A 20,986-nucleotide genomic window follows, 5' to 3' on the forward strand; every position below is an offset into this window, starting at 1 on the left:
TTGTATTTGACCTAAAATGATCTTTTTCACAAACCATTTCAAAATCCATTGTTACCTTTCCAGTTTCTTAAAAAGCTACACCTTCAAGAGAGAGTTATTGATGAGGTCAAGCTGGCCATCAAGCCATACTATAGCTCCAAAAAAATTACTAAAGAACAGTACAAGTTGATTCTCAGGAAAGCAGTCCCAAAGGTTGGTATTCAGATTGTTCTGTATTGATTTTGAGAATGCACGCATGTCTAGTGCTATACCTGTCAATTATGATGACCAACATTGATGTGTAATTTGTAATCACTCTTGCAATTTTCAGGTGTGTCATAGTAAAAGTGGTAATATTAACCCTCAGAAGATTCAACAGCTGGTTGAAGCATATGTAAATAAAATTAGTAAAGGGTCTCACCCTTCCAGCAAGAAAAGGAAAGGACATGCCCCCAAAGAGGCAACAGGTCCAAAAGATGGACCAGGGACAGCGGCTGCAGCGCCACCAGCACTCAGGCAGAATGGGGAAAGGGTTAAAAAAGTCACGAGATAATTAGTGCTAACTAATTTGTATAATAATTGTACATAACTTTGTGATGATGCATGAAAATAAAATGTGTATGTCCAGAATGTGACAGTCATTTCTGAGGAGTAACCATTATAGATAGATATAGTGGTCAATTTTGTTGATAGTTTATATTTTTATTGTGCATTACATAAACACACACACACATAGGTATACCTTAACACACAGACACATGCCAGTCATTTTATTTATTTAACATAGAAAACATTTTGTGTATTATACTTGAGGAATAATTGAACAGCTTTAGTGTGAAAGTTAACTGCTGCCACCTGCTAGTACTTTAGTAGACACAGGGATATATTTATATAAATTAGCAAAGTTGTTTATGTATTTTTGTGTATGAAGTTATTGCTGCAATATTGAGTGTGTAACTGGTGTAAAAAATGTTAATACTTTTGAATTGTGTGCAACTTGTGTTGATTTAGGGAACTTGCACTAATTATTTGTGGTCTTATATTGTTTATGTTTGATATTTTGGACAATGTTTGTCTGTCTCTCTTCTTACTATGTAGTATTAAATACAAACATATTTTTTTTATAACAAAAAAATATCAATATGTGTGTGTTCTCTTTTCATCATGGTATATATGAGACAGTTTGTCTGTTTTTGTTAATGGTACATGTGATAAGAGGTGAATTTAAGAAATATGTTTCAAACTGTATATTGTCACATGATCTTTCCTTTTAAAAATTGTCTTAACAGGTCATGTCTATCATTAGAATTTTCACTTAACCTAATTAATTTTCTTTGTTTATTTTTTATTTGTGTGCAATAGAATTATTCTATATAGTTTTGGCAACCAAAAAAAATATCTACATTTCAAGCTTTGTTAAATGCTAAATCTTGTTCTCCAGTAGACTTCTTGGTAGAAGTCATAAACAAGAAAGTAGCCAATGGAGTTATTAAAAAAAATTATTTTCAAAATGTATTTGATTTAAAAAAAAATTTTAATTGCTCTTGTGAACTGTTTCTAATTGTGGCATTGTTTAACATAGGCAAACCAGATTCAAGAAAATACATACCAGGTATTTTGATTTTTTCTCTTTACCATAGCCATTGAATTATGGACCTATTTCAACAAAACTTGGGCCTCACTGCATAAGTTAAGCTTAAAGAGAAAAGCTGTATTTTAAAGTTAGTTTCAACCTTCTAGAATGGCTCATTGACTGGCAGGTTTCTAACAATTTTTGTTAATAATAGTAAGGCTTGTCTCTTGGAGTCTGAGGATTAACGAGGAGGGCAGTGTTTCAAGTGGCTATGTAGTCCCAGCTGTGATCTACCTATTTTGCCATATCCAGCACTGACATTACTGTTGTCTGAGATGGTCGGCTTAGGTTCTTTTCCCACTGTCTACATATGTTCTTGGCTGTAGAATTCATTTTAGCTGCAAAGGTGTATTCTGCAGCCTTTGTAATAAGTCTCCTTTGAAAGCAGCTAGGGCTCCTAAGCTGGTCTTTAAATCAGCTTTTTGGGGGGCACCTCTGCTGTGCTAACCACCTTTCAGCTCACCAAAAAGCACTGTCTTTGGCATACGGCCGTCCCCCATACAGGATATATGTGCCCTGCCCAACGTAGCTGTTGAATTATAAGCAGTTCCTCCATAGTGTCCATTCTGTAGCATGTTATTTGTAGTGCAATCTTTCCAATGTATGTCAATGATGGAGCGCAGACACTTTTGGCAAAAGCGTTCAAGAAGTCTTAGTTCCTTTCTGTATTGATCTCATGTCTCAGATCCATATAGGAGGGTTGAAAGACCCACTGCTTGGTGGACAATTATTTTGTGGGCTGGCGGAGCGATTTATTCCGCCACACTCTCTCTTGGAGGCATCCAAAAGAACTACTTGCTTTAGCAAGACAGTTACCCAACTTCCCTTGAAAGTGATGTATCTTAGGATACAGTGGTCTACTGCATTGTAGGGATTCACTCTTTGGGGCTAAGTAGATTAAATTTGGTGACTTCTGAAACTTGATTTCTGTTCTTCCAACTTTGTCTATTCTGCTATAATCAAAATCGAGTGAAAATAAAATAAAGTGATTAGTACATGTTTTATTAAAACAGTATTTGAAGTGGTGTTTCCCTTTTAGACAATTGGTTAATTGTGCATCTGTTTATCCAGCCACTGATTAAAAAGAGCTATGTGGTTGGCACAGTTAGCATCGACCATTACTTGCCAGTAGACTTAGACTTCAAGATCTCTAAAGATCACGAATTTAAAAAAAAATTCAATCACTATGGTATCAATTCAAGATTATAAAAGAATAAAGTAAATATGAGTAAAGTCTTTTTCATATTGTGCTAGAATTGAATGTTTCAGCTTACTAAATAAAACACTTAACTAAATACTTAGTCTATAAAAGGAATCTGTAAATATTAATATGATGTTTTCACTACCAGCTTTTCATGGTTGCCTTATGTATAGTTTGTAATTTAAAAAATTACTTAGCAAAACAATATTATTTTAAACCAAAATTCAATCTTAACGTAATTTAAAAGTTAAGCCTTGGTAAAAAATGACATTGATTAACTAAGATTTTTAATTTATTTACTTTTTTTTTAAAGTATGACATATCTTATAAATACTTGCTCATTTACATAATATAGTTTGATGAAAAAATAACATAAAAAAAAATCATTTCTAACAGAAAATCATGCAAAAATGTTTGATAAATTTAAAGCATTTTTTTTTTCAAATTAGACATTTTTTGTATTTGTTTAAGTACACTGTTCAACAAAGAAAAAGTGTTTACAATGATAAAATTCTAGCAAGAAAACAAGTTGCCCCTGGATATATTTTGTACCAGTATCTTGGGTTCCTTTGTATCATACAACTGTACATTGTTCTTACAGCAACCCAAAAAATTATCTTAATAGGCTTTTTTTTTTAAATGAAATTATTTTCAGCTTTGTCATTATATTAAACAACTCTAGTGAGTGTTAGAGATATAGGCTATGTTTGATTGCATGCATAGATGATGGAAATGTACAGGACGTGTAACAGTTGTGTAAAGCTATAACTTTTTTTTTTTGTTGATTTCCTGTGAACATCATTTTAAGTCAATGACCTGAGAGTTATGTAAATGGATTTGACCTGTTCAATTTGCATGTGTCCTATAAATTGGTCAATAGTTCACGCAATGGTTTGGGCTGCATCAAAGTGTGTGTTGATGAATCATTTGTTTCTTATTTTGTTAATTGTATGTGATGACTCTTGTCCTATTCTCTATACAAACAATAAAACACCAAGTACTGAACATTGAAACTTTTGAGTCTTTTTTTATTTTTATTTCAATGCTTGATTGACCTCGTTTTAACACACACATTCAGGGCAATTATTGAATGAAAAATAGGACTTAGATTTCAAAAGAAGAATCACGTTTTAGTTTAAAACTGACTATGTCAGAACTGTTTTTTTTATTTTTACATTAGTTCCATTGATTTTCCAGCCAATGTATTAAAGTGAAGCTATAATGAAATGGAACTGTTAAGTCATATATCATCTGGGGATTGACTAATCGATTGACTAAAGAGCAACTTAGAAGTTATTTATCTTGACATTCTCAGTTCTGTTTGAAATGTCAGCACCAAAGTACAGTAATGTTTAATATATATACTGTACTCCAGTGCTGCCTTAATATACATGTTACATGTATGCATCATTCATTGGTTCAGCTCTTAGCTTCACATCGATATTTCTGTGGAGGGCAAAATTCTAACTAGCCAGAAAAACCCAACTAGGTACTGGGTATTTATTGTATAATCCATATTTATGACCAGGCATTGTGTATTGTTTAAATGCATTTAAATTACTAATTATTTTTAAAGTTTATTTAAAATTATTTTTTAGTTTTAAAGATGTTTGAATAGAAATATAAGAGATAGTGACTCCTTCAATAAAGAAGTTAGGGCAGCTAAAAGCTTTATAAGCATGGCTTCAAAAGTACTTATGTTCCTAATATCACAAATTATGATAATGTTTTGGCAGAATAGAAATGACCATCTAATGTGTTTGTTAAGATCCAATTTAAAAGATCTGACAGTCTAACCATAAACAAAAAAGAATTAATACATGAAAAAAAAAAATCAAAATATGGCTAAAATATAAATTTTATTATTGCAGATTCTGTCCGTCTGTTTTGAATATAAATAGTTAAGTAGAAAGGTACATGCAAGATTCTCATTACAATTTATATTTCATACTTTTGAATAACAACCTGGACAATCACTGACTTACCATCACATATTCTAATAATTTTATCCCTGCTTAGCCTCATATAAGAGTTAATCTTGTTTTGATGGTAATAATTGTTGAATTGGTCTGACTTTAAAAAAAAAGGTTTTAAATTCTAACCTAACCAACTTTCATTCTCTTCTACAGGTGTGGCATTATTTCTGCTGTTTGAAAAGTGAACATTGACTCAAGAATGTCATCCAAAGAAGAAGATGTGGGTGAATTAGGCCACGTGGGTGAATTAGATCCCATGGATGAATTAGGTCATGTGGAGGACAAGAGTATAGATGAGGACATTTCTTCTGACGAGGAAAGTGACGATGATGATGATGATGAGGAAATGGAAGATGGTGCTGAGGACAATGAAGAAATCAATGGGGAAAATGGAGAGGACGATGATGTTGAAGAAGAAGGTTATTAGTATTTTTTTTAAGAGTGATTTATTGTCTGTGTATATGTGAAAGAAGTGGCTAAATTGAAATGTAGGCTACAGAGAAAAAAACATCGCTGTCCACACATTGTACAAATCCTGTTACTGTGCCAGTCATTGTTTACTTTGCTCTGTAAATCTCAACAGCAATGGTACAAATACAACAAACTAATATATTATATTAAAAAGAATATCACAATTGAAAATAAGAACTAATATCCAATACAATATTAACTTCAAAGGTATATGTCGGGTTCCTTTCTTTCTTGGCTCCTTAGGGGTTACTAAATAATAATACCAATAAAGTAATACTAGATTAAATTCAACTTCAACTCCAGATATCCATGGAAATACAAATGATACTTTAATATCCGATAGAGCACACATAATGACATCAACTCTCAATAAATATTAATACACAAAACACCAGTCCAGGAAGCAACCGTCCAACCTACCTGGACCGGGAACAAGACCTCACGCATATTCAAAGAATACTAAACCATTCATAACACGTGCAAGACTATTCACATTCATAACCTGGGCCTGGGAGTACATAAACAAAGGGATATAACTATCATACCTAAATATCGAAGTAACATTCACTCTCACCATACCTCCCCCTGACAGTATAATAGTTAGACACCTTTGATTTTTCTTGTAAATCTCTTTAAAGAGATATTAAACATATGATTTTTCTTGTACAGTCTTCAACTGGTATCACACCTTAAGAAATGTTTTACCACTAGTAAAGTTTTCAAAGCATGGACAATTCATAAAGATTCAACCCTCGCCTGCTAGTTAAAAACTCTTAACAAAAACTTGCTGATTGCACATTCAGGATTTCTGCATGTCAACGCAATATCTTTAAAAATTATTGTCTACTTAAAGAGACAAATACATTGAACAGTCAAATCCGTTTCTGAACATGGCAAAAAAAAACAACAACATATTTTGCTTCATTGATTATATATAATAATTTTGAAAACATATCCAATATTAATAGCAATTATTAACAAATTTGGAATTTGATTTCCTTGTTTCCAATTTTGTTGTTAGAATTATGTTTTACTTTTGTATTAAAAAATTAATAAAGCATTTTAGTGAGCTCAAAAGAAACTTTATTTGGAATGCCAATGTCATTTGACAGAGCTAGGGCATCTTATCAGTTCATCTTAATGGGTCTTAACATTATGTGATTATATTGTGTAATTTTGGATGCACTTCACAAATTGAGTATTTCATTAATGTTCTGTTTTTCTAAACAAGATTCTCTTTGTAAATTTATTTGTTGACCATTTAGGAGGTTGGAGAACATTATCTTACATTCCTTTAATGAACACAAAAATGCATCCATTTGCAAATGTTCTGGATTATGGCGACAGTAAAGTTCCACCTTCAGACCTTGCAATCTATAGGGCAGATGATGTTAAGGTCTTCTATGTCATGTGGCCAACCGTCATTACTTGTCCCAAATAAAGTCAGGTGCCCATTTAGAATTGGGTGGACTCAGGGGGTGCCCTAAAAAAAACCCAGTCTGCGCCAAGATTCTAACCCAGCTACCGCACCCCCTTATGGCGATAGCCCAGACATAGAAAGCAATTATGGCTAAAAACAGTGGTTTTACTGCACTTATGAATTTTCTTTTACATGAGTACTTTTGCTAATCTTTGTTAACCCTTTGCACCAACTATGAATTTGTGTCAACACTTGTGATGTACTACTTACACTGCCCGTTGCTAAACACACCAACTGCACAAATCTGCTGTACAATGTTTTATGTAGCCAGTTTTTCTTTTATGTTCTAATAAACTGGATAACCACAATTTTTTTGTTTCTCCTGTATAGATGATGACGAAGAGGATGACAATGATGAGGAGGATGAAGAAGACGAGAATGAAGAAGACGGTGGGAGTGACACAGAAAACGCTGCTGAATCCTCGGGTGATGAAAACTGTGACAGGTGTCCTATCTGCTTGAACCGGCTGCGTAACCAGGACATGGGAACTCCTGAGTCTTGTGATCATGTCTTCTGTCTAGAATGTATTCAAGAATGGGCCAAGGTACTATCATTTTCAACCTATTTCTTGATTGGAAACAAAATATGTATTGTATTTTATGATAGTTATTTGATTATAATACTGTGGGCTTATGAAACTTTATGAAATTATTTTTAGGTGACCAACACTTGTCCAGTTGATCGTCAAGTCTTCCATCTTATATTAGCCAGACATGGGAGGGAGGAGAAAATTTTCAAGCAGGTACTTTCACTTTGAATATAGTATCAGGAAGAAAAAGACAGGACAATAATACTGGCCAATCTTCAGATGCACTCGCTAATTAAATTTAGTACAGTATCAGGTAGAAATTAGAAGAGAAAAAAAAACAGCCATTTGTTTTCATTACTGTTCATAACAAGCAGATTTCCTGTTTGAGGGTTTATTAATGTAAAGTTCCCCTTTCAGACCTTGTGACCTAATGGTCATCTGTTTCTGTGGCCCATGTTTAATGAAGGTGTCATGTGGCTAGCACAATGACCAACCGCTTTTACTTTTTCTCAACTAATGTCAGCTACCCATTACAGCTGGGTGGACTCCTAAAAAGCCCTAACTTAAAAATCCCAGTCTTCACCAGGATTCAAACCCGGGACCCCTGATGTGGAAGCCAAGCGATTTACCACTCAGCCACCGCACCTCCTTTTAATAATGTAACTTATGATAATTGATAAAGAAAACTATACAGATAATACATACTAATATAAACAAAAAAGCAACTCAATATTCTCCATGTATTAGGATTTGTTTTAGAAAAAGGATATTCCTTTTACCTGATAAAGTCTTGTTTGACTTTTTATTTGGTATGTTCAAGGCAGCTACATTTATAGGTAGGGCTACAGGATCCATGGTCTCATTGTAAACTTTAAATCAATTTGTTCATTTATTATGAAAATGGCCACAAATTTGAAATACTTACATAATTAAGAAATACAGTTAATCAGTTAGGACACATGTCTAATGAATGCAATTTTGTGTGTGGTGTTAGATCTCTGTTGAAAACAACAAACAAGATAATGAAAATGAAGAGGAGGACCCGACATACTGTGAGGTCTGTGGCCGGTCAGACAGAGAGGACAGGCTACTCTTGTGTGATGGATGTGATCTTGGGTTAGTACAACTGAGTCCAAACAATGACTCAGTATATAAAGATTGAACATTGTGAAGAAGGATGATCTACTTTTATTTAACTCCTATAAAATTATCCCTAAATTTTTTAATAATATTGGATAAACTAAAAAGGCCTACAAAATCTTGTAGTCTCTTAGTTGCAATTCTTAAGAACAACAACAAAATCTTATAATAAAAAGTCGACTTATATTTCAAATAGATGTTGCTTTTCAATTTGAAATAATCAAGTTTTTATTTATATATTTTTCTGAAGCTAAACATATTTCTAGAAAAATTAAAATTGTCAAGATTGTTTTACTTTTTGTCACAAATTTACTTTTTTTTTCTTTGACTTTTTGTGTTCAGTTTTTAGTGATATACAAGAACAAGTTACAACAGGTTAAAGTGATATGTACAGTACAGTACAATACACATTTATGTTACTTAAGACTAACTATAACTAGTAAAGAAGAATTGTTATAGCATAGACTGTTCAAGTTGACCTAGGATTCTTAAACATTTATGGACCTAACAATTAGCTATTATTTTACACAAGTTCTCCTAAAATATCTAGGCGTCTCAATAAATATAAAAGACCATTTTCAAAATAAAATTTAAAGCAAAATAAAGTAGCTATTATTATATTTTAAAATTGATGATACATGAGTTCTAATTTTAATAAACAATTTTGTCCTTAATAAAATATAATCATGCAGATATCATTGTGAATGTCTTGATCCACCTTTGTCAAGTGTTCCAGTCCAGGAATGGTTCTGTCCAGACTGTAATGATCGTAGAAATGGAGGTAATGTTTGAATTTGTTCCTCTGGGTTTGGATTTAACTGAAATAGTGAATATTTATATCAAAGCACATTGAGTTAGTTCAATAATTACAAACCAGTTATTGACAATATTTTTTTGTAGCCGCAGCTGAGGAACCTCACCTTCTTGGCAGACAGATTGCCAGAACCAGAATTAGTGAGCGAGTGAGAAGAATCATTGCTGATGCCAGGGCAGAAAGGGCAGAGAGAAGAAGAAGAGTGGCAGAGATGATTGTCCAACAAGAAACACAAGAAGTAAATAGTTTTGAACATTTCATTTTGCAAAATGACTTTTTAAAGTTTTTTCTCCTCTAGTTTAATTACTGCAATCTAACATTCTCTGAACCAAAGTGTCCCTAATTTAAAAAGGGTAAAAATAAAAGTAAACAAAATGTTGAGCAGCTGATTTGTTATTGCTATTGTGCTTATTTTTTTTTGTATCTAGGAGAAGGCCCAAAATGTTACTATCTTCCTTTTAGATAACTTTACTATATCCACTAAAGCAGCGGTTCTCAACCTTTAAGGCTCGGCTACCCCTTTTTACAATCTTCCCACTCTGCCGCGACCCCTCACGCTCATACATCAATAGAAGAGTAGACAATAACAATCCATATTTTTGATGGTCTTAGGCGACCCCTGGCAAATCGCGACCCACAGGTTGAGAACCCCTGCACTAAAGGTATATGCTATCCTTTTCTGCTTTGACAATCATAATAATAATAATAGGAGATATTTAACCCCATGTAAATGCTGTAATGACTATAAGACGTCTTCCTTAGCTAATTTTATTATATCCAGGAAAGAGTAGCCTTTTCTGCTTTATCAGCAGTGATAATAGTAGAAGATAATTATCAGCAAAAGTAATGATATTTCCCCACACTTTCATGGAAAAGATCTACTCAGCACTCTCCTTTACCTGGCCATGGAAGAAAATCTCCCATGTTGCATGTTTATTTCTAAGTATTTCATAGAGTGAAACTATTCCAGCTGACTCTGCTTCTCAAAGTATCAACTAATGTAGAAATAAACCAGTGATGTGCAACTAACGGCCTGTGGGCTATTTCTGACCCCTGACTCTGCTATCCGGCCCCCTTGATACTTTGTAAGTTAAGTTCATAAGTCTTTTGCTGGCAGAGTGGTTAGTGTATTGGCTTGAGGAGGCTTCAGCCCTAGAGTTTGAATTCAGGTTGTTCACCTTTTTTTTTTTAATAAATGCATTTAAAAAGTGATCACCCAGAAACCCCCTTCTTTCTCCCCCTACCCCTTTCCAACTGGTCCAGACAAGTGATAGGATCATAGCAGCACTTTGAAAAAGCTAAAAGCTTGAAATGGCTCTAAACAAAAACAATTGGTAAAAATATTTGTAATCTCGCAGATTTATTATTGTTAGTCTAAATCTATTACAAATTTAAATACATGACTAATTCAAACGAATTGATACAACTACGCTTAGTATAAGCTTTGTTGTTTTTTAAAGTATTTAAAATGTTTTTCTTGTTTCTATTCTTCTTACCATTGTTCACATTTTTTGTGATTCTTGTGTTAAGCCTTTTATTTTGATTTTTTTGTTTCTCAGAATGAAGAGCCCTTGCCTTCCACTTCCACTGCTAGCACAAAGAGAACAGTGACCAGAAAAAGAAAAAGCACAAAGAAAAGGAGGACAAGGAAACGGAAGACTACCAAAAGGAAAACAACCAAGAAAGGCAAAACAAAGAGAAAGAGAAAAACCAAAGGGAAAAAAAGAAGGAAAACAAAGAAGACTAAAAAAACAAGTAGATCTACTTCAGCCTCACCAGCTTTTGTAAGGAATCAGTGGGAGTGATTAGCGTTTCCCTAAATCTTGTTAAGTTTCCCAAGTCTATTGACTACTGAGCATAAAGCCTTCTTTTTCTATGTGTCCAGCAGAAATTTGGAGGGTCTTCTAGTAAAGATCCAAATGAACTTCATGATTCCAACTTCCTATAAATGGAATACATTTATGGAAGCATAGTGTACATAGGAGGCGCGGTAGCTGAGCGGTAAAGCGCTTGACTTCCGAACCGGGGATCACGATTCGAAGACTGGGATTTTTAATTTCGGGATCTTCGGGCGCCTCTGAGTCCACCCAGCTCTAATGGGTACCTGACCTTAGTTAGGGAAAAGTAAAGGCGGTTGGTCGTTGTGCTGGCCACATGACACCCTAGTTAACCGTAGGCCACAGAAACAGATGACCTTTACATCATCTGCCCTATAGACCACAAGGTCTGAAAGGGGAACTTTACTTTTTTTTTTTTTTATAGTGTACATTAGGATTGATAATGCACATATCCAATTAAAGAACCCCTACCTTATTTCATTAACACTACTGTAGATACTAATGATAAAGTTGATTAGTTAAACTTGGTAGGCAAATTGAAATTATTTCTCACCTTTTGAAAATGAAAATCACTTTAAGAGAACAATTAAAACTTAATATCTCATTTACTACTTCAACTTAATTAAATACATATTTATTACTATAATTAATGCGAGAAGCCCTCATTATTATGTTTGTGTTTTATGCTATGATTACATTCATATATCTTACTAATATACTATATATATACTTTTTATTTCAATGTTATATTAGTGAGACATCAGTAATGAGAGTTGAAAAGTCAACTTGGCCTTGAAGTTGTACATGTTTCAGTATTTTGCTCAATGTTTTGTCTATAAATCTTTTTTTCTTGAACAATCTGATTTCAACAATTGAAATATGAAATGTTGTTTTTCAAGGCTCGTACCGCAGGTGCTGGCACAACTGTCAAAAGTCGTATAGCCGACAAATTAGGGCTATCACGACCACCAGTGGGTAGGTCGATTCCACTACAGAAAACTCCTCCTGGTGCCAGACAAGATAGCAGTAGCAGGTCATCTTTAGACTTCAAGTCTTCAACATTCTCAATCTTAGGCAGTAAGGATGAGCTTTATTTGTTTGCTGAGTAAGTTGTCTTGCTGTCTTCAATTTTAAAATATTCACTCCTATAAGCTCCACTTTTTAATAGAACAATATAAAGAGAACTCCCAGTTATTTTAAGATCACTATTAAAGCATAAACAAATGAAAGCTAGAAAGCGTACAGTTTACAACAGAACATGACCAAAACCTTAAAGCAACTATTAGAAATTTAATTTTCTAATAATAAATATACAGAGGCCTGTGTCTCTTAAAATATCCAGCGTCCTGCACTAAAATTTCTCTTAATACTTCTTAACTCTTTCTCTCCGTAAATATTTTTTACGTTCCAATGGAACTATTTATTTTGTTTCACTACCCTATTATGATTAAACTATTTGTATGTAATCAGGAAATGTTCTATAAAGTATACAATTATAGAAGAATGCATGCTCTTTTTATCAAACACAAATTACATTTTATAAAATCAAAATTTAATTTAATTTAATAGGGTCAAATCAACGTATCGTCAGTTAGGAGTGAAAGAGTTAATATTCACTTCATCTAAATAGAATTTCTTGAGACTGCCAAATTCAGCTTTATCTTATATATGTAAAGTACTACAGCATTAATATATCAAGAACCATAGTAACATACATGTAGAAGTATTGCAACATTATAAATATCTTGAGAGTTTTAGTTGCACAAGGCTCTAATATGTTTGTTCCAGAATGTGATTACTTTGACAAAATTCTGAACAAATTATATTTTTGGCATTAATAAAATCATCAACTATCTTATTTAAAATTTGTTTATTGATTCATCTTGTAGTCAAGAAGGCGAGGAAAGACAGATAGTCAATCGTCCAGCCATCCCCGTAGAAACGTTGCTGTCTAGCTCAGCTAAATCATCTCGACTACCATTGAGCTTCTCCCAGCCTAAGAGGTGAGACAGCCGTACATGCCTTTTTGTTGTGTACAGCTATGTTTGCGTTTGTTACTGGAGCTGATTGAATGAGAAATAGTGAATAATTTTTCAATATTTTTTGGGTGCATGGAATTCTGATGAATTTTTGAAATATATCTGAGAGATCAATATCCTATCAATTTATTGATTAAATTTTGGCAGAGTAAATATTTACAAGTGAAAATGGTTTAGAATATTTGAAATGAGTGTGCAAAATTTGTCTTAGGATGATAAACTCTTTTATCTCCGTAATTATTTTCCACGTTCTGACAGAATTGTTCATTTTTCACATTTGTACATTCTACCCTGTTATGATTAAACTTCAATTACATTTTTGTTTGTAATCAGAAAACATTACTTTTGGTATAGAATTATAGGAGAATGCATGCTCTTATTATATAACACAAATACAAGTTTATAAAACCAAAAATTAATTTAATATAATGTGGTCGAATCAACATGGTATCTTTAATTAGGACAGATGGAGTTTCAAAAACAAATGAAATTATGTCAAGGTTGGACAAAATTCTTTGTTAATGGAGTAGCATCAAGCCGTATGAATAGAAACATTATGTGGAAATTCTTTTGACATATATATGATTATTTACTGGCACTTACAAGTATTTTAAGAATTCTTTGATCATTAGGATTACAATATTGCAATTTGAATGTAAATGAAAAGATGAAAAGAATGGGTTACATGTTTTTGTTTTTTAATAATAGGAAGATAATTGTTACTGAAGCTCCTGCATCAAATGTTTGTAGTCCAGCTGTATCTACATCCTTTGACTTGCTAGGCTCAATCATGCAGAACCAGGACTTGCTCCACAAAGGCAGTAAACATGTTACTATAAATAGAGATGGTGAGCCATTTAAGTTTTAGACTTCTTGTAGAATTACAGTTAAAAAAAGAAAGTAAAGTTTCCCTTTCAGACCTTGTGATCTGTGGGGCAGATGATAAGGTCATCTGTTTGTATGGCTAGCGGTTCATGAACAGGGTGTCATTAGGCCAGCACAATGACCAACAACTTTTACTTTTCCCTAGCTAGAGTTAGGTACCAATTAGGGGTGGACTCAGGGGCACCCTAAAAATCCTGAAATTCAAAATCCAAGTCTTCTCAGAGATTCAAACTCAGGACCCTGGGTTCAGAAGTTGAACTCTTAACCACTCAGCCACTGAGCCCCAGAGAAGTACAGTAGAAGTACATTGTAAAACAAAAGTCCATGTGGCAGGTGATGTAGATCTCATACATTTCTGCTGGCCATGGTTTATGAAATGATTTGCTCAACATTTGTCAGTAACCCAATAGTACAGGAGTGTCTTTTAACTCTGGTGTTAGACCACAGAACTTTCAGTCAAATTATATAGTTGCTTATATAATAGCATAGCCTACATGAATATTTTTAAGTTATTAATTTTAACCTGTTTATTTGGCCCTTACAATGTTGATTTGGGAGGGGGGGGGCTTAGTGGTTGAGTGGTAGCTTTGGGTAGCCTTTAAATTAGGGAATCCCTAGGTTTGAATGTCTGTGAAGCCTGGATTTTTTTATTTCATATTTTTAAGAACATCAAACTCAAATGGGTACTTGACATTAATTGGGAAAACAAAGGTGGTTGGTCATTAAGCTGGCCACATGACACCCTTACTAAAATTTACATCATCTGCCCCATAGATCACAAGATCTAAAAGGGGTACTTTACTTTTTTCTTGTGCAATTTTTATTTAGAGCAACCTAATGATTAGACAGTATCATTCTTGAATAGAAACATTTGAATGGATAACGTTTGTTACAATAAAGTGTTTTTCTTGGTATCAGGATCATTGAGTGCAGTCTCACCAAGTTCATCCCCTGTCAAGAAATCACCTCTCCCTAGTGTGTCCCCAAGTACATCCAGAGAATCATCAACATCAATGGCTAAGCAAAATAATACCAGTCCTTCATTACATGCAAGCACATCAAAGATGAATTCCCCATCTCCAAGGAAAGAAAATTTTGACAACAAATCCCCTAAAACTGCAGTGACCCTGGAAGCTGAATTCCAGAAAGCAGCAAGTTCTGATGATGAGCTTATGAATTGTGAGGTCAGTGAAAGAAAGAGTCCATCAAGAGATCAATTGTCTAGTGACGTAAATAATGTTCAAGTCGTTCGACAGGAACCAACTGAAGTGTCAATTCAGAACACTCCACATGAGACTGAGTCGAGGGATATTTCTGTGGGTCAGTCATTCAAGGAAATCAAACAAGAGCTCCAAGAACAAACTTCTTATGAAGAAACTCAGACAAGTGGCAGCATCACAGAGGATTGCAAAAACAGAATTGACGAAAACGTGAATGGTGAGTTTTCTGAAAATGTAATTGAAAATAAAGATGTGAAAAAGGAGTTATTCAATCACAGGAGTGATACAGATGTGAAAAAGGAGTTATTCAATCACAGGAGTGATACAGATGTGAAAGAGGAGTTATTCAATCACAGGAGTGATAAAGAGGAAGGTGAGGCTTCTGAAACAGAGGAGGAAGATATGAAAGATGATCATGAAGAAGGGGAGATAGTTGAGGATGAAGAAGACTCATGTAAAGTCAAGAACATTGTCAGTGATACCATGCAAATGAACAATGATGAAGAATGCAAAAAGCAGCTTCCTATCGACGCCACCGTTGCTCCTGAAGCAAAGCTAGAACTTGAGAATCCAGAGAAGGAATCGGATGAAGAATCTAGTGATGACGATGAAACATTTGTCATTCATCCATTCACACTTGCTAATTTTCTCACCCTTCTGAAATCTTCAGAGAGCAGTGAAGCCAAAAAGAAGAAAGAACCAAAGAAAGAAGTGCAGGAAGAAAAAATACCAACAGAAACTGTGGCTGAAGATAAATCTACTCATGCCATTAGTATCTTAGACTTCATAGGTAATGAAAGTGCCAAAAAATTTGGGCTAGGTCTGCCTGACCCTCAGCAAAACAAACTTAGGGAGAAAAGAGTACCTGGAATGTCTAGAGGTTTGTCTGATGGACCTTTTAACCACAGAGGCAGAGGCAAAAGGCTGAATAACTGGTCGACGCGATGGCAGCCGCAGGACATTGGGGATAACGAAATAGATGAAATGGAAGAGGAGAGCCCCCAATATGAAAACAAAAAAAGATTTCCAGCCACAAGGCCTTACACTAAAGGAACTTTGAGACATAGATCAAGCTCATTAGAAAAAAAATATCTTCAGATAGAAAGCCGTCGAGGTTCCGACTCTCTCGACAAGAAGCCATCAAAGTCTAAACACCATGATGATAAAAGTAGCAAGAAAAGTTCTAAAGACAAACGGAAAGTGAAACGAAAGAGGAACTTTGAGTATGATTTCAATGATGATGATGAAGAAGAGGAACCTAGAAAGAAATTGAAGCGTGGGAAGTTAAAAAAAAAGCCCCGGTGGACTAAAGAGGAGAGCAAAAGCTCTAGCAGTGAAGAGGAAGAAGAAGATGATGAAGTCAGTGACCAGGAAAAAGAGGAGATGAGGGTGGTGGATGATGACTCGGTTCCCCATCCTCCAGAAGAGCCTCCGGAAGAGCCACCAAACCCTCCTCTTCCACCAACTCCTCCACCACCACCAGCTACATATCAGCCTTCAGCCTATGCTCAGTCTCTGCCTCCAGTAACAGTCTCTTTGCCGCATTATGGTCAGCCTCACACTCATGCTGTCCAGACTGGTCAATCTCACCCTCAGACTGTTCAACCTCATCCTCAGACTGTCCAGTCACATCCTCATGCTGTACAACCTCATCCTCATGCTGTCCAGCCACATCCTCATGCTGTCCAGCCACATCCTCATGCTGTCCAGCCTCATCCTCATGCTGTCCAGCCTCATCCTCAGACTGTTCAACCTGGTCAAAATCCATATGGTCAACCATCTTATCCAGCACCGAATGGTCAGCATTCCTATACTCACCCAATGAGTCATATCAATCCCCGACACCCATACCCAGGAATGGTTCACCCATCTTATTCCTCATACTATGGGCATCCGACTGCAGGTGTTCCTAGGGGACCTCATCCACCTGCTGTAGCTGCAGGTCATCCAACTACAGTGCCACCTCATCCTGCCTATGTGGCAGCATCAACAGCAATGCGACCCACCACACACATTCCCATGAATGGACACCTAAGACCAGGCTACCCTACCCCGACACACCCTCAGGGTCAAGCGGCCACCACTCCATACTCCAGAGCCCCTTACCCATTAAGGCCATCAGCCTTGTCCCAACCAACCACAGCCAATCAGATGCCACTATATTCCAGTGGCACTGTGCCAGCAGGATACGCTTCACACCAACAGGCAGCGCCTCGACCACCTTATCCTACCCCCTCCCACTATGCTCAGCCTGCAACTCCCATCACCAAGACTGACACCCGCACATCAGCAGTTCCTCTGACATCATCCCGGCCATTGAATCCCCCGGAGCCTCCACCACCTGAACCTAGAAGTCTATCTAAGCATTCAGAGAACACTCAGTCTAAGAGGGAATCCTTGAGATATTCCCAATTAATATCCCACAAAATCAGAAGCCCTCCTGAGCCTCCAAATGATAGAAGACCTACCAGTTATTGTGTGTCACCCGAGGCCCCTAAAGAGAGAAGGCCTGCCAGCTACTGTATATCGCCACCCATGCCTACATTCAAAGGAGTAACTACATTTGATAAAGTAGACTCCAGCATTTTACTTAGTGAGGTAATTATGATTTTAAAAATATAAATTCATTCAATAACGTGGAGAACAGTAAGTGATTCCTGTTAAAGATCTAGTTATACAATTTTGACTGAAACACAGTAAGAGATTGAATTGAAGACTTGTTAATTAATTATGTCTACAAGACAGCAGCTACTCAAATACTTTCCCAAGTAATGTCTATTTTATGATTTAATATCTAATAGACAGTCTACTGAAAGAGTTATTTCCTCATAGAGCCTTGAATTGAATGGGTAGAAAATTTTTGTCTCTTAAGAAATCAGATCTCAATTGAATTAATTTATTTACAATTTCAAATAAACGCCTGTTTTTTTGTTTATATTGCTAATATTTGCCATCTCACAGACATATTGTTCAATGTTTTATGTCTTGCATATAACTGGAATATAGATCAAAACAAAAAGAAACTCTTACAATTCAAACTGTATAAAATTATTAAATAAAATTAATTCATAGTCATTACCTTTTAAATGATAATATTTTTTATCTTCTCTTAGTTAATTGTTTGAAATGATATATGTTAAGCTTTTATTTTCATTTCTAATGGTATTTCTCCTGCAATGCTATACCTTAAATTTTTCATTTTGACCTTGAAATTCCCAATTTTAATCTTCAGAACCTTTGAAAAAAAAAAGCTTGAACAATTTTCTTGAACTTGGCCTTGAACCAAGTGATTCTATTTATGATTCTATTGAAGATCCGTTTCTAAACCGAAAAGCTGGACATCTTTAAACATTTATCATTGGCAGGTTAAAAAAGGTTTTCGGCAGCTTGTTGAAGACGCAGTCAGATGTGCACTCAAGTCTGCCTGGAGCGCTAAAAAAATCACAAAAGATGAATATAAAGATATTTTCAAACGAGCTGTGGAGAAAGTGAGTTTTACAAATTAGAAGCTCTTAATTAATACTTATTCAAACTTGTTTCCTCACTTAGTACATCATAGTGGTATGCCTACCTTTTTAGTGAAGGCCTTTATATCTGCAAACACTCAGCGATTACCATTTACTTAAATGATCAAGTTTGAAAATTTATAGTAATTTCCGAGCTGGTCTGTCAATCTATGTGGTTGATGGTGCATAGTAATTTATGAAAACTTATCATTCCATGAGCCACATTCATCACTTTGATTTGGTTTACACAGTGTATCTATCTTTTTTATCTTGTTATTTACAGGAGACATATTCATTTCTTGGACACTGGTTTGATTTACACATTGTATCTTTATCTTTTTATCTTCTTAGTTGCAGGAGCCACATTCATCACATTGGTTTCATTTACTCAGTGTATCTTATCTTTTATCTTGTTAGTTACAACACCTTGTGTCTTGATTTTTGTTTCACTTTTGGCTGACTATGCCACCAATTTAGTACACTCGCAAACATGCTTAGATCTATCCATGACAGATGAACTTGGGATCTGGTGAATCATGCGTATTTCATTAATTAATCTCATCAGTTTGAAATTGACAAATCCATTCAGCTGTAGTTTTATAAGTTTAATTACAATGAGTTGAAATAAGTTGATGTAGTTAGTGTCAGTACTCACAACTAACTTTTGAGTAAATTAAGTCTCAGCAAAGATTTTGGACCACACAACAAACTTCAGTCATTTGTTGGACAGACAACTGGCAACTCCTCCTTTTGTTTTTAAACTTAAGGTTTATTTTGAGAAGTAATAATAGTTTTAATTTATCTAGTTCTTTTTACCTTGACCTTTTAAAATTTATCTAGTACTGTTGGCATATACACTTTGATCTTTTTATATTTATCTAGTACTCTTAGCATATATACTTTGACCATTCAAAATGTGTCTAGTACTGTTAGCATATATACCTTGACCTTTTAAAATTATCTAGTACTTTTAGCATATATATACTTTTACCTTTTTAAATTTATCTAGTATTTTTAGCATATATACTTTGACCTATGTGTGGTATAACCTTATTGTTGTATTATTTTCTCTTGACACAGGTGTGTGGCTCCAATGAGACAGTAGTCCACCAGGAGAAGATCCAGTCACTGGTCACAGCTTATGTCATCAAAGTTAGGAAGGCTAGAACAAGCTAACCCTAACCTCGTGGTTCGCCTTATTCGTTCACTTCTCTGCTCACATGTTCTTTTTCAGGGCATTTCATCTTTCATGATACCATGGTCGTGGCCAAAACAAGGCATGAGCCATACTTTGTTTTTTTTGTTGAAATGTATTCGTTTGGAGGTTGACCAAAAAAGCAACACAACATTTGCTTTGGTCATCCCCAAACTTTTGTGATTCATGATCTATAAATGCAGTTGTAACAAAAGTTTGTATGTGGATGGGTGACTGATTGCTGTAGGTGATGAGCTTGTTTCACAAAATGTTGATGTAGGAGCAGTTCATGATTTTAAAAACCTGTACATATGTATTTGTACTTAAATAGTTTGTTCTAAATAGTTGAGTGCAGCCATAGTTCTGTGGGAGAGTGTTGTCAGTCAAGCCATCTTAGTTTGCTCCTGTCACAAGATGTAGTAGCTTTTTTTGCACCTTCCATTGTAACAAATTTTTTGAGCATATGTGGAAGAGAGCTTGTCACAAGGGAGATAACTTCACTTTTGCCAAAAAAAAAAAAACTTTTAAAGGCTAATTGAAACTTGTTCCAGTCATGGCTGATTGATGAATTTTTCTAATATTGTGAAGAATTATGTTTTAAACTCAACAACTTGAACTTGTGACCGGTATTTTATTGTTAGATGGACAAAACATTTTTTATTGAAATAAAAGCCATATCCTTGAAACGTTTGTTTCAAATGTGTTTCTGACTGCCTTTAATTAGTATACGTAATTAAAAGCTGACATCATATATATATTCATATTTAACACTATAGTTAGCTACCACACCCCGGGAATGTGTCCATTAGCAGGAAATCTGTTTGATACTGTTTGGTGAAAAGCTTATTGTGGAAGTATTTTGTGGTTGTGGGAAGCGTGGTCGAGAGGCTAAGTGCGCTTGAACTTAGCTTGGCTTGGCTACCTATGAAGGGGGCTCGAGGTTCGACACCCGACTAGGGTTTACTCAGTGTTTACTGAGCCTAAAGGCAGCTCGGAAAAAACCTTCTAGATACCCGCTCCCGGCGCCCCCCCCCCCCCCACCGGTCCACAACTGAGATTGGACCAAGGCGGTCTGAGCA

The 20,986-nt window shown here is 35.1% G+C and overlaps 1 protein-coding gene across 1 annotated transcript in view; it reads left to right on the forward strand.

Annotated features, from left to right (window-relative positions):
• The window catches only part of LOC106071069 (uncharacterized), a 29,489-nt gene extending 8,896 nt beyond the window's left edge, over positions 1 to 20,593 (forward strand). Inside the window, exons 4-19 of the mRNA XM_056043232.1 lie at positions 64 to 192; positions 311 to 520; positions 2,684 to 2,801; positions 4,972 to 5,208; positions 7,071 to 7,285; positions 7,400 to 7,483; positions 8,265 to 8,386; positions 9,103 to 9,191; positions 9,311 to 9,462; positions 10,784 to 11,008; positions 11,962 to 12,167; positions 12,952 to 13,065; positions 13,810 to 13,949; positions 14,905 to 17,804; positions 18,572 to 18,694; positions 19,793 to 20,593. Of these exons, the coding sequence (XP_055899207.1) occupies positions 64 to 192; positions 311 to 520; positions 2,684 to 2,801; positions 4,972 to 5,208; positions 7,071 to 7,285; positions 7,400 to 7,483; positions 8,265 to 8,386; positions 9,103 to 9,191; positions 9,311 to 9,462; positions 10,784 to 11,008; positions 11,962 to 12,167; positions 12,952 to 13,065; positions 13,810 to 13,949; positions 14,905 to 17,804; positions 18,572 to 18,694; positions 19,793 to 19,888 (5,160 nt within the window). The 3' untranslated portion in view covers positions 19,889 to 20,593. The remainder of the gene's footprint in view (positions 1 to 63; positions 193 to 310; positions 521 to 2,683; positions 2,802 to 4,971; positions 5,209 to 7,070; positions 7,286 to 7,399; positions 7,484 to 8,264; positions 8,387 to 9,102; positions 9,192 to 9,310; positions 9,463 to 10,783; positions 11,009 to 11,961; positions 12,168 to 12,951; positions 13,066 to 13,809; positions 13,950 to 14,904; positions 17,805 to 18,571; positions 18,695 to 19,792) is intronic.
• The last annotated feature ends 393 nt before the right edge of the window (positions 20,594 to 20,986 follow it).

This window comes from Biomphalaria glabrata, chromosome 10 (genome assembly GCF_947242115.1).
Source record: "Biomphalaria glabrata chromosome 10, xgBioGlab47.1, whole genome shotgun sequence".
Classification (NCBI taxonomy): Eukaryota; Metazoa; Mollusca; class Gastropoda; family Planorbidae; genus Biomphalaria; species Biomphalaria glabrata.